Below are 12998 nucleotides of genomic sequence, written 5' to 3' on the forward strand. Positions count from 1 at the left end.
GGAACCACTCCGCCGGGGGGAGCGGGGACAGGACTTGGGGGTCTGTCTGCGGTGAGCGAGAGCGGGACGGGGTGGGGGTGAGTGATGCCGGGATGCAGGGGAGGTCTCTCTGCCGTGAGGGGTGACCGGAGAAGGCGGGGGTCTCTCTGCGGTGGGCAGTGCCGGGACTCGGGGGTCTGTCCGGGATGAGTGATGCCAGGGCAGAGGGGTCTCGCGTAGGGTGAGGGCTGGTGGGGTGTCTCTCTGGGGTAAGTGATAACCAGGACGGGGAAGGGAGGGCTGTGCCAGGGGATGAGAGGTGCCAGGGCTTGGGGGTCTGTCTGGGATGAGTGACACCAGGACAAGAGGGGTCTCTCTAGAGTAAGGGATGCCCCCGGAGCTGGGGGTCTGTCTGGGATAAGTGATACCGGGACGTGGGGGTCTCTGTAGGGTGAGTGATGCCAGGATATGGGGGGCGGTGTCTCTCTGCGGTGGGAGATACCAGGACTCGCGGGTCTCTGGGGTGAGGGATGCCACCGTGCAGGGTCTGTCCCTTTGGGGTGAGGGATGCCACGGTGTAGGGTCTGTCCCTCCGGGGTGAGGGATGCCTGCACTCGGCGGGGGGGTGTCTCCGGGCTGGGGTCCGGGAGTGTGCAGAGGCTCACGCTTCTTCTCCAGGGCTGCAGGCTGCCTCCACCATGCAGCCCCCTGCCCCGGGTGTCCCCAAACCTGCCCCGGGAGGGCCGGGCTTGTGCCCGCTTGTGCACCCTGAGTTCCTCCAGTCCTACAGCTTACAGAGGAGGCACCGGTATTGCAATCACCACAAAATGCTGCGATTTTTTTTGCCTTTTTTTTTTTTTTTCTGAGTATGACTGTGCTGCTTTTTTTCTTCACTAGCCACCCATTGCAAATGAGTCCTCTGTTGTTGTTGTTGTTTTCAGGCTTGAGATTTACTTTGGTTGTGAAAATATTTTTTTTCCAAAGACGTTATTTAACCCAAAGTGTTGCATCACTCTTAAGTAAAATGATTTTTTTAGTGTTTGCTTTGGATTAATAACCCAGCACTTGCATTCCTTCGAGAGCTTACATGTCTTTTGTAACCATCAGAAGTTGTACTCACAGCAGCAGATTACTCCGTGGCTGTCCAGGCTCCCTGTCCGGACTTCACCGAAGTCCATGAAACATCTCATAGGCATTTCTCTGGAGGTCAGATCAGTTCCCAGGACTGATTAATTTTCAGAGCAGAGTGTGTGAAGGAATTTTTTAATATTTGAGAATTTCAAGTTCCTTTTAAATAGAAATATTCCCAGCAATGGAGGACCAGTTTATATAGGTCTGTTATTCAAGTTGTGGCTACACCTTTAAAGCATAATTAACCCATTAAATAAAGTAATTGTGAAGCGCTGAATAACAGATCAAGGATAAAGTGGATTCAAAAAGTAAAAATAGATTAGAACTAGAAAATGTTACTTTATTAACTATTGCAGTGCATTTCTGCTTAAACCACTTTGATGCATTTTTGGCATCTGATGAATGGGCAAATCTCAGATGAGAGCTGACATAGGTGTTCCCGTCCCCATCCTCTGAGCCTGGAAGGTGCTTTTCCTTTGCAATTTAAAGACTTGATTCCAAACCCCACTCACTTCAGTGGTAGTTCATGTGCCGACTTCAACTGGCCTTGACCCGGCATTTCACCTGGGACTTTTTCCTCGAGCTGAATTTTCCACAAAACTGTGTTTAAATGGGGCGCTGAAAAGGAAAGTCCTTCTTGTTGTGTCCTGTGAATATCCGGAGTAGAAGTATGAATTACATGTTGGAGATAAGGTGTGGGCAGGAGCATTTGGGTTGAATATTTTCAAAGCTTGTCATACATTTTTGGAAAGGGAGCCTTAAAAGCTCTGCCAGATGTATATATGCCTGTGTGAGCTTTAAAAAGAAATTGTTCGGCGTGGTGTGTTAGATCACCTCGCTGGGTAGGACACACTCAGACCTGTTTTGCAGCTGAGTGGTACTTCACTCCAGGGCCAGTCCCACGGAGGTGGATGGGGTTTGAGATACAACTGAGATAAAAAGGGGGTCAGGAGCTCACTGGTGAGGAATAACAGAGCCTGGGACTCCAGCTGAGCAGTGGATGCTGGCGTGCCGGTGGCAGCAGCCAAAATCACTGGACCTGCAGGTTTTTTATGATTAGGGCAAAATTAGACCATTAGAAGGCTATTAATTTACTTTTTTTTTTAGAGAGTTTAGAAAGTAAACCTTATCTACCTGGCAGGCTGTAGTGGTAGTTTTACAGCCATATTAGTCTCATAAGTAAATACTCTGTGTGTTTGGGCTCACCTGTAGCGTGAGAGCTGCCTGCTTCGTTAAATGTGTGTTTAGGAGGAGTGCTAGTCTATTTAATAGCTCGACACTAATGCAACAGCTTTTTCCTAAATTACTGGCTGATCTGTAAACGTGTATTTTGATCTGGCTTCTGCTGGTTGAACTAGTGTAATATTTACCCAGTAGAGTACAGTCTAATGGTATTTATCATATAAATCCCAAGGTGAGATCTGTAAGCTTTTTTCCTCAAGTGAATGTTTGTTCCAATACCCAGTTTTCCCCAGAGCCGTTACCATCTTTTAGGTACTTTTTTTTCCAAGTTGCCTGTTTATGTATTGCTGACCGGTGCCTTTGGTCTATCACTTCTGCTGTCAGACACTAGAAGAGTAGGGAGTTCATTAAGCTTATCTTTAAAACTATCAGAACCTTTAACTAATGGAATTTCTCATCTGAGAAAGACTGGTTTCTATATTAAATTCATATAATAAAAAGTCTGATAAGCTTTTGGTTAAAAAATAAGCAAAAGATGTGCAGTGACCTGTTTTCAAACCCAAACACGTCAATTGCTCTTCATGGTTTCTAGTTTTTAAAACATACCCAATAGTTTGCATTTTGGTTTGTGCTTATCTAAGCTGTATTGGGTAAGTGGCTGAAATATTTTTCCTCCCCTTGCAGGGGGAACACTACCGCAGTAGCGTTTTCTTGGATGTGGACACTTTACGCAAAGCTTTTTCTATTGCACATTTAAGACCTCTTTTAGTTACATGTCATTCTAGATAACAACCACAGAACCCACATTTAAACTTCTATTTTGGCTACTTCTACTTGGACTTCTCTAATAAAACTATCATGCAGTATTGCATTTGCAAAGGCGCTCAACCATAGGATATTGTCATGAGAAACTAGAAGGAATAGTTACTTAAAAGTCTTTAAATTAATGGATAATTTCCTATCTTGGTTTCTCCGTGAGACAGGGTTCCTGCCTGTTTGGTGTGCTTGGTCCTTCCACCTGCCTGAGCTCACTCAGGCTCCGATCTGGAAAAGCAGAGTGGGATGTGCCACGGTCCATCAGTGCTCAGAAGGTGGGACTGGAAATCACTGACGGTCCTGGATTTGGCACTGAGCAGCTCCGTGTGTGGTTGTGGCTTTAAACATCCCGGGCTCAGCTCTGAAACGTGCCAGGAGCCTCTATGTTCAGACCCATGGGAGATACTAGTATTGCGAATCAGCCTTAAATCTTGTTATTCAGCCATGATAACTTGTGGGGTGTCTGAGGCAGCTCCTGAGCACCTAATCTGTCCTATTTCTGGAATATATTTATTATTCATTTTGTTTGCTTCCTGCTGTATTGAACTGCAGGCCTGCGACCGAGACCAGCAGTGCGGAGGAGGGATGTGCTGTGCGGTGAGCCTGTGGATCCGCAGCCTGCGAATGTGCACGCCGATGGGAAATTTGGGAGAGGAGTGCCATCCTTTGAGTCACCGAGTGAGTACGTCACCGGGGCGGGACAGCTGGCAGGGCAGAAAGAAACAGGAATATACTGCGCTGTAAGTCACATTGCATAAAAACTATCCGTGGTGAAAAGGCAGAGAAACATCCCGTACGTTACAATACCCGGCCATTTGCATCTGTATGGAAATAGCGCTGAAGGTACCTACGTAAGGAAATACATTACTGTCAGAATTATGCTGAAGAGAATCTGAGGATGAAAGTAATACACGCTTTTCAGTTTGTTTTCTTGTTAGTTTGTTGTTGCTGTTTTGCTTCATTACGCGATCCGAAACAGCCTCAGCGGTTCCCAAGCCCAACGCTGCCTACGTGTGTGAGCAGCAGCCTTGCAAACCCCGCCGACCTCAGCTGAACTGGACAAGGGCCCATCACCAGCATAAAAACGTCACCAGGGACACCCGGTGCATCACTGCAGCACGGTCCCTGCCATCAAACACCTATGTCCAGTTGCGCTCCAGAGGCTGAGAGCCACTGGTGCCTTCCAAAGCCGCTGAGAAAGTGTTGACACACTTGTTCTTGAGAAAACTCACCGCAGGCTCTCTTCACTCCTATTCTACCTATTAAATTTGAATATATATATACGTATACATATATACACATATATAACACTAGTTACATATTAGTACATTACTATATGATACACTATAATATTAATATAGTGACACTAACCGATACATTTATTTAAGGGTATGTAATTATGTATATTAGATGTATGAAAAAGGCCATTTATTTATAAATAATACAATTTGTATACAAAAGATGGAATGGGATGTTAGCAAGGAGCTTGAGAACCCGGTGGCCTTCAGAGCCATCCTCAGGGAAGACTATGGCCCGAGAGTCATCACGCATGAAAGCTATCACAGCAATGAATTTAGATTATAACTGTGCAGCTAGCTACCTGCCTCCCTCACTCTCTCACCCAATGCCTGGCTTCTCAGCTCAGTATCTATCGTTTATTTTCTCAGTTTTAGGAATTTCAAGGCTCTGTTCTCTTACAGTTAAATTTTTACATTTTGATATTTGATATTTGGGACCAAATTCTCGGTTTTGCTACATAATGCAGCAGGTTTTTCTTCTAAGGGCTCTTTACAGTAACAGGAGTTACAGGATAAAGGAGATTGTCTTTGAGGGTTTTTTATGAGCTTATTACTATTGGGCAATAATTTATGCTGTCTGATATATTTTAAGCTAATTGCCTGCATAACTGCAATCAGAGAAGACGCCTGTCCACCCCAGACTTAGTCATAGTCACTGATGTTTATAAGCTTTATGAGGTTAATTTCAGATTAAGATTCCTCACCCCACTGCTCTTCATGACAAACACAAAGCAAATTGATTTAGTGTAGTATGTGAAATCAGGTGGTTTTAAGGATGGAGAGTTAGCTCAACAGTTCCTCTCCCCTAAGTATTTGGGTAGCGGGCAGCTGAGAGACCGATTGCCCTCAGCACCAAAACCTTTCATTTGCCTGCAGGTCAGGTACAAAGCAGGCACCACCATGGCCGTGCCACCGCCTGGAGATACCCTGGAGGAGATGGCTGGTGGTTGGGTTTCCACCATCTAATTTCCTTCTCAGCAACTAGATGGCGTTGGCTGGATGCCGTTAGCGATCTCCGTTGGCGTTGCAGAGGCAGGGTGTGCGGGCAAGGAGGCAGGGTGTGCAGGCAGGGCCAGGCAGGGTGTGCGGGCAAGGAGGCAGGGTGTGCAGGCAGGGCCAGGCAGGTGAGGGTTGGTGGGTCAGCAGACAGAGGTGGCAGCACCAGAGGTGGCTTCGCCACCGCTGTGCACCTCGCACATAACCCCCAACATCTCTCCCAGCATCTCCCTTGTTTCCTTTTCACCTCCAAACTCCCATTGCCCGATTCTCATTAAAACCTGGTGCTGGGGACATGGCGTGGCAAAGCATGCACGGGCTCAGCCAGCATCACCGGCACCGGCTCCGGGCACGTGGGCTCTGCCTGTGCAGGCACAAGCTGCACGCCACGGCAAAGCTCCTGCAGAGCTGTCACCCCCTGTCCCCAGCCCGGTGCGTTATTAAGCCATGTCTTCAGCGTGGGAGTGCTGCTTAAAGTAGCATTTCTTTGCAGCGAATGTAACGTTTTGAATAAGTCATTTGAGCTGTCGGAGGGCTGAGAGGTACCTCTGAGTCAGCCTCACCAGCCCGAGGAGCTCAGAGTTTAGGTTTTTCTGCAGCGCTGTGTGTGGGCACCCGAGAGGTGTGATTCCCGCAGGGAATCCCCAGCACCCGCGGTCGGTGGCACCTCTGCTCACGCCAGGGCAGAGGGGCCATGGTGGATGGCACGGGGAAGTCCACGGCATCCCTCGCTCCGGGGCTGCTCTTGTGACAGTGCTGGGCAGGGGGCTGGCGCTGGCCCAGGGCACCACAGACGATGTGAGCCCCCCGCTCACCCCCTGCACCCAGCAGGCTGTCACTGGAGTGGGGCAGGTCCTCGGCATGACACACAGGGGAACATGTGGGACATTCTCCCTTCGACTTTCCTAAAGAGAAAAATTGCACACTGACACAAAACAATCTCAGAATATTAAAATCGCAGGTTCGAAATGCCCAGAAGTCAGGAAATGAGGGAATTAGGGCTGCCTGCCCAGCTGGCAGCGGTGGCTTTGTACCTCTGTGCTTCCCTCACTGCATCTCGACGGATGTTCAGCGCACGCTGCTGGCCGGCACCACCGCAGGCTCCTGGCCACGCCGTCCCACTGCGCTGTCCTGCTTGGCTCACGTACTGGCGGAGGCACAGCTTCTGTAAAAGACGGAGCTTGTAATCAAGTTGTTAGAGAGTGTCAGTGCATGTGTGCGTCGTGGCGCAATTAAATTTGTTTAATGCAGTCCGTGCGTGTGCTCCCTGCAACACAGGGTGGCTGGAGGAGGGTGGGACGAAATGAGAAACCTCTGTGCTATGGCCAGGGGATCCTGCTCAGAGGGAGGTCAGGCGAGATGACCTCCAGAGATCCCTTCCAGCCTGAATTACCACGGGATCCTGTGGTTCCCCGGTCTGGCTACGCAGCTGACAGGCTGCTCTGTGCTGTACGGCAATTCAAGCGGCGAGCAGATACCCCTGCACAGTAAACGCCAGGCTAAAGGCCAGTGCAGTTTCACAACAGAAGGCTTTATGAAATGGGAATAAATGCATAACGTGTCACAGATGTAGATATACACAGCAACATGGACCGTTTACATTTTGCTCTTAACTGTGGCTTGACTGGGAAATGTAGTGGGGTTGGTTTTGCCATCTGCTCTCCGGCCCCTCTGCTGCAGCTCGTGGGGATCTCCCGCCGTGGAGGGAGGTGGGCGGCGCTCCCCGTATCCCTGCTGTTCATCCGAATCCATCCATCCCAAGCACCGTCGCCGCTGTGCTCCCTGTCCCCTGATGTCTCTGCTCTTTTTTCCCCAGGTTCCCTTCTCCGGGCGGCGGATGCACCACACCTGCCCGTGTCTCCCCGGCCTGGCCTGCGTACGGACTTCTCCCAGCAAATTCAAATGTTTACCAGACTTCCGAAAAGAAGATGTCTTTTTTTAGCAGGAGCTATTCTGCGCTAGAAAGAGCCACTCGATGTATTCTTTTTTCTTGTTGTTGTGACGAACACGGTACTTGCCAGGGGAAACCCTTTACCATACTTTCCTGCCTCACCAACATTAAAACTGAAGATGAGATGCTGTGCTGTAGTGGCCAAAGTTTTCAGGAGGGACTCGCGGTGGCAGATGCTTTCATTTTGGGGTGAGCAAAATGAGATTTGCTAAGGTGACACTGCTTTCTGAGGGCAGGAGCTCAATGGTTTCTGAACTGTCTTGTGGTCTTCATGGTTCCAGCTTAGCCCCAGACTGAAAACATCCAAGATTATTGTTAATTTTGGAAAATTTTGGCCATTTTTTTACAGTTTGGATGCCCGAATCGAACTGAGAGTTGCATAATTGCATAGTGTGAAGCATATGATGATTGCCAAAAAAATGTATTTACATTACATTTCGTATCTTTATTAATATAACTGTATTTGTAAGTTAGGCGCATCTCTAGGGTAAAAGTTTAACCAATAGATGTAGTTTTTACACTTTTAAAAAAGTGGCAGGTGGAACCAAAGCATTTCAATATTCGAAGCATTAAAAGATTTTGTTATTTTAGTATTCTAAGATAGGAAGAAGTTGTTGTTACTTGACTTGGTGTAAAACTACCTGATCATCTCAAACTATGTATTAAGATGTAGTTTATATTAAAAAAGGAACCCTGAAGTTTATTGTAATGGGCTGCCTGACTTCTTGTATATGTATCAAATTTGCTGTGTAAAAATTCTGTATCAGAATAATGGCAGTATATGATTTGACTTATTTTAATATTATAACTTTATTTTGTCATTGTGGTTTTCCATTTTTATTCAGTGTAATCTCTTATCACATACTCGATCCACCCAAGCTAGCGGAGCTCCTTACGGATTGCTTAGCAGAAGATTATATGCCTCTGGCTGCTTTTAGGGAAACTCGGCAGTTTACAAAGCATGAGCTCCTCAACCAAGCTGCAGTCTTAGACAATGGAGGTATTTTGCTGTAGCTAATACGAGAGGTTTTTCTTGGCACATGCCTCAAAGGATCAACTTTAACCCAGCAAATGTATTATTTGTGGGTTTTCTATGAAATACTGTGCAATTTCATATTTACTTGTCAGTCCCTGGAGCTGGAATTCCAATAGTTTGTGTGAGTTTCACACGTTTCTTGCTCTCAGACATGCAAACATATGCTGGAACTGGAAAAGTGAAGTCATTCATCATTCAACAAGCAGTGCTTTGCTGATGATGATGATGAGGGGTTTGAGAGAAGTTAGCACACTTGTATTAAAGCAAACACCTGTATTAGAGAAGATGAGAAATGTCCCAGCGAGTTTACCAGGTACCTTCCACTGGGCTCCACAGCCTCCCTGCTGAGACAGAAAGGAACAACTGGATCTGCTATTTGGACGCATCCTTGTGGATCTCACACATGTTAGAAGAATAAGTGAGATGATAGGACTGCATCCTCCCGACTCTGAACAGCCCAACCCCAGGGCTCCTGCCCCAAAGCCTGTATATTTTGCTTCTCCCTTTGCAGTGGCAATACAGCAGCCGTGCAAGTGACAATAGACTCAGGTCCTGTCTGGGAAAAAAAAAAAAAAAAAAAAAAAGGAAGTCTGAGGGGCCACCAAAAAGTCATTTTATGATTTTATGTGTGGTTTGCATTAATGGGATCAGGTGCAAAGTGCCTGTATTAGATCTGAAGTCTTAGAGGGGCTCACCCCTAACCCAAAGGGCTGGACTGTGCTGGTGAAAGACCAGCTCATTCCCATGCTAATGCAGTGACCTGTGAGCACTGCAGAAATTCCCATAACCTGGATTTAAAGAAAAGCCCGAAACCTGATCCTAGCACTGTCACTTAATAGTGGGGCTCCCCGAACACCCCGTGCACCCACACAGTGTGAGTCTGCAGCGGCGGAACGCACTGGGAGCCTGGGGGTTGCTTTTCTGTCTATGTCTATCAGCATAAAATCAGCTTAATGCCATAGACCTCCATTTACACTCAAAGGGAAAATCAAGAAGGAAAATAGAAGCAGCCCAAATGCGTATGTGTTCCATCTCTTGCTCCGTTCATTTTTACCAAAGCACATTGTCATGGTGCTCAAAACGATGAACCACAGCACGAAACACAAGCCCTGCTTCTCATCTCCCACTGCCATCAATCACCAGTGACTCCACTGAAGGTAGTAATCCTGGTTTATATCACTGTGAGTGGACAACTATATCTGATGACTGCCTTAGACCTGCCAAACTGAACTCCTTGGAGAGTTTATCAGACAAAAGCAGAGCAACTTTGTAGTTATAATTTGTGCCAATTAACCTGTGGGATTAGGCATTTATCTGGGTAATGAGAACAGCCCCAAGTACATGAGTTCAAAGTTCACGCCATCTATAGGAGATGGAAGCACTCATGTCCTGCAGATGATCCTGGAGAGGGCATTAAGAAGGTGCTACTTTGAGAGAGACATTATCCTGTACTTGTCCTCGAGGGGCTTCTCCACACCTTCCCTGCCGCGGCCGCTCTGCCTGCCGCTGGAGCGCAGTTGCTGGCGTATAAGAGCTAAAGGCAAAACTTCACTGTCCTACATCCCCGCTATATTCACTCGGCAATAATTATTACCACAATTCCCCTTTTAGTAATTTAATTCTCATTAATTGATGCTCACAATGAAGGTTAGTTGATTTGAGAGATCATTTTGGAAGGAGGATTAAGCTTTCACATCCCAATTCCTTCCTAAACTCTGTCCTAATCAATTATCTTTTCTGCCATCCTAGGGGAGATTTCCTAAACCAAGCACACCTGCAAAAGTGCCTTTAATTTCTTTCTGCAGTGGAAGGAGGCGGAGGGGAAGCCCTTTACCTCTGCTTTATGATGATAATAGGTAAACCAGTGACCACAAGAAGTAGTTCAAAGCATAAACGGCCATCCCTGCCCCTCTGCTTTTCCCTTGAGGCAGCTTTTGATTTGGGCACATCCAACTGGACTCAGCGTGAATGCTGGAAAAGGTGGCAGCCCTGGAAACACCTTTGTGAAAGGGAGCGGTCTCAATCACTCCAGTACACGTAGCTCGTTAAGAGAGAGCCTGGTTTAAACACTTCCCTTTATTCACCCCATTTAGGAGATCTCTGCCAACATTGGTTTAATTTTATTAATATTGGATTAATAGTATTAATTATTAATAGAAACGTGCGCATTAATGTTTAATATTATATTAATATTGGTATTACAGCTATGCTATAGAATAATGATGATATCACACCAAACCGGAGGAGTTTCCATGTTTATTACCAGATTTGGGGTTAGCAGAGAGCCATTTCAGGAAAGGACACCACCACATCTAATGAGCTGCTGCCTTAATTTGATTCCATGCTTATTAGGAAAGGTGAAGCAAGGTGTTTCGGGTTTGTGGGTGCCCAGCTGGCCGGGCAAGCACGCACCTGTAAGCCTGGGGGGGCTGGAGGGAAAGCTCTGCCGCTGAGCTGGAGAAAACCCAGCTGCAGCTCAGCCTCATCTGCAACCTCCTGCCCACAATTCCCCCCGCCCCGGGGAAAATTTGTCACTTTGGGGGAAAAGAAAAATAATAAAAAAGTGCTACAAATGCTACACAATGAGTGAGGGGGTGACACAAAATAAATTCTCCTGGTTGTGTGGGAAGCGGGACTCAGCTCTGCACGGGTGCTTAGCTGGGAGACGGGTCATCCTAACCTCAACCTTGGTTTTACAGCAGCAGTAGCTGAAGTGAGGGTGGTTTAAGCTGAGCTGAGGATTGCCTTGTGGTTGGTAGCATGATACGGAGTACTCTGTGATCTGTTTGGTGACACTCTAAGGTAAGAAAAAGGATTATAATTTGTTGTACTGCTTGTAGGAAGGCTGGAGACTTTAGAGTTGTTATCCCAAAACTGTAGTGTGTCACAAATCTTACAGCATACCTTGTTGAGGAGTAGTTTGCCATTTGTTTCATCAGCCCAATGCCCTGTAACGATGTGTAACAGCAAGTATGACCACGGACTGAGGTCTTCACTGATGACTCCCCCCGCCCCAGTAGCTCTCTAATTTGTTATTACTGTGCAGATGGATATTCAAAAGAAACAGAAGGTGCTAGGAATCTCTTGATTTAAACAAGATGTCTCAGGAATTTGATCTTGACAATGTGTAGCATGTTTTCCAGAAGGAATTAGAAAATTGCAGGAAGAGACAAGACTGTGCAAATACAAGGGGATTTTGATAATGGCAAAATCAATGTGCCTTTCTCTATTACATATATATGGAGTGCCAACCCAGCGGGGGTACGGCTGCTAGACTAATCAATAATTCTGAGCACAGGAATGGAGATGAGTTTAATGCACATCAAACATACAGCAAATCACCTGTCATTTCTCAAGGAGAGTCTTGAGTGCGGGCAGAGCCAGCCCGACGCAGTGGGATACATCTCAATGATTTGGCAGGGCAGATTCCCCCGGATGATCCAGCTGCCTCGGAGGAGGGTGGCAGCCTTTGGGCCGCTCTGCCCCATCGTCAGGGCTGGGGAAGGCTGAATGTGAAAGGCTGAAGCCGAGGAAGCCTGGTGCACTGAAGGGAGGGTGGATGGCAGCGTGTTCGATGGCAAGTACAGCGCAGGGTAACAGCCAAGTGTGCAGGAAAGGGAGAATGAGCAATGTAACCATATAGCACCCTTGTAAACACCCCCACGGCAGGGCTTTCCCAAAGGTCCGAGTGTAAGACAGCTTAGTAGGGGGGGGAAATGAATGCATGCACAATGTAAAAATGACAGCAAATCTCCTCTGCAAAGCCCAGTTTGCCTACGAAAGTAGGTACGTGTTAATGGTCTGCCAGGAGTGCTCAGAGCATCCCAGATCGATATATACCTTTTTACCACGGCACCAGATAGCAGTGTGTTGTTACAGGCATGCCCCTGTCCCCAGAAGGTTATGAATCTCATAGAGCAGATAAAGCACGTGTCTGCGCTGTACGCGCTGTGTACCCGCACCGCTGCAGCCTCAGCTATCCCGGGACGCATCACTGTCCCTGCGCTGTGTCCCAGCAGGCGGTGTGGGAAGGATGGGCTGAGGCTGTGTGCCTGCCAGCCCTCCACCGCCGCGAGCGCAGGGACCCCCGCGGGGCTCAGCATTGCAGCATACCTCTGCCCGGGCTGGGAATCCCACCCAGACCCCCCCGAACTCCAGCGCCGTGCCTCCACCACAGCACTGCAACACGTGGAAGGGATTAAAGCTGGTTTTAAATGCCACGCGGCTTTGTAAATCCCAAGGCTGTAACGCAGTTCAAAACCAGACTGAAAATACAGCCTGGCTCCAGCCAAGCCAGTAGGGCTGAGCCTTCTTCATTCACTTTTTCTCCTGTACGTGTGAGTGCCCTCATGTCATTTCATGCAGACCTTTGTGGGCTCTTTCAGCGTGAGTGGGCACCGCGGCTGCAAAGAGTTCACAAACCAGCAAAGCTGTTATTAATTTCGTGGAGGGGCAAAGCTGGGCCCACCCTTTATTTCCTCCTCCAGGCTCCAGTGGCGCCCAGGCAGCAGAGTGCATCTCCAACCATTTTCATGGGACCTGCCAGAAAGGCCAGCTCAGGGAGAGGCACTGGCGAAGGACGCGAACGTGCTCAATCTTTCCAAAAATT

General features: G+C 47.6%; 2 protein-coding genes across 2 annotated transcripts in view; both read left to right on the forward strand.

The window, feature by feature from the left end:
• Positions 1-2996, forward strand: part of LOC104285184 — a 133427-nt gene extending 130431 nt beyond the window's left edge. The window contains exon 6 of the mRNA XM_009883611.1: positions 2977-2996. Coding sequence (XP_009881913.1) covers positions 2977-2996 — 20 coding nt within the window. The remainder of the gene's footprint in view (positions 1-2976) is intronic.
• A 556-nt stretch (positions 2997-3552) lies between these two features.
• Positions 3553-7344, forward strand: PROK2 (prokineticin 2). The gene is made up of 2 exons (XM_009883612.1): positions 3553-3786; positions 7219-7344. The coding sequence occupies exons 1-2, from the start codon at positions 3553-3555 to the stop codon at positions 7342-7344; spliced, it is 360 nt and encodes a 119-aa protein (XP_009881914.1).
• Positions 7345-12998: the final 5654 nt, after the last annotated feature.

This window comes from Charadrius vociferus, unplaced genomic scaffold (genome assembly GCF_000708025.1).
Source record: "Charadrius vociferus isolate BGI_N301 unplaced genomic scaffold, ASM70802v2 scaffold324, whole genome shotgun sequence".
NCBI lineage: Eukaryota > Metazoa > Chordata > Aves > Charadriiformes > Charadriidae > Charadrius > Charadrius vociferus.

Coding starts and splice junctions, on each gene's coding strand:
- PROK2 (XM_009883612.1), top strand. CDS start 3,553: ATGATAACTTGTGGGGTGTCTGAGGCAGCTCCTGAGCACCTAATCTGT. Junction 3,787..7,218: donor GCCATCCTTTGAGTCACCGA/GTGAGTACGTCA, acceptor TTTTTTCCCCAG/GTTCCCTTCTCCGGGCGGCG.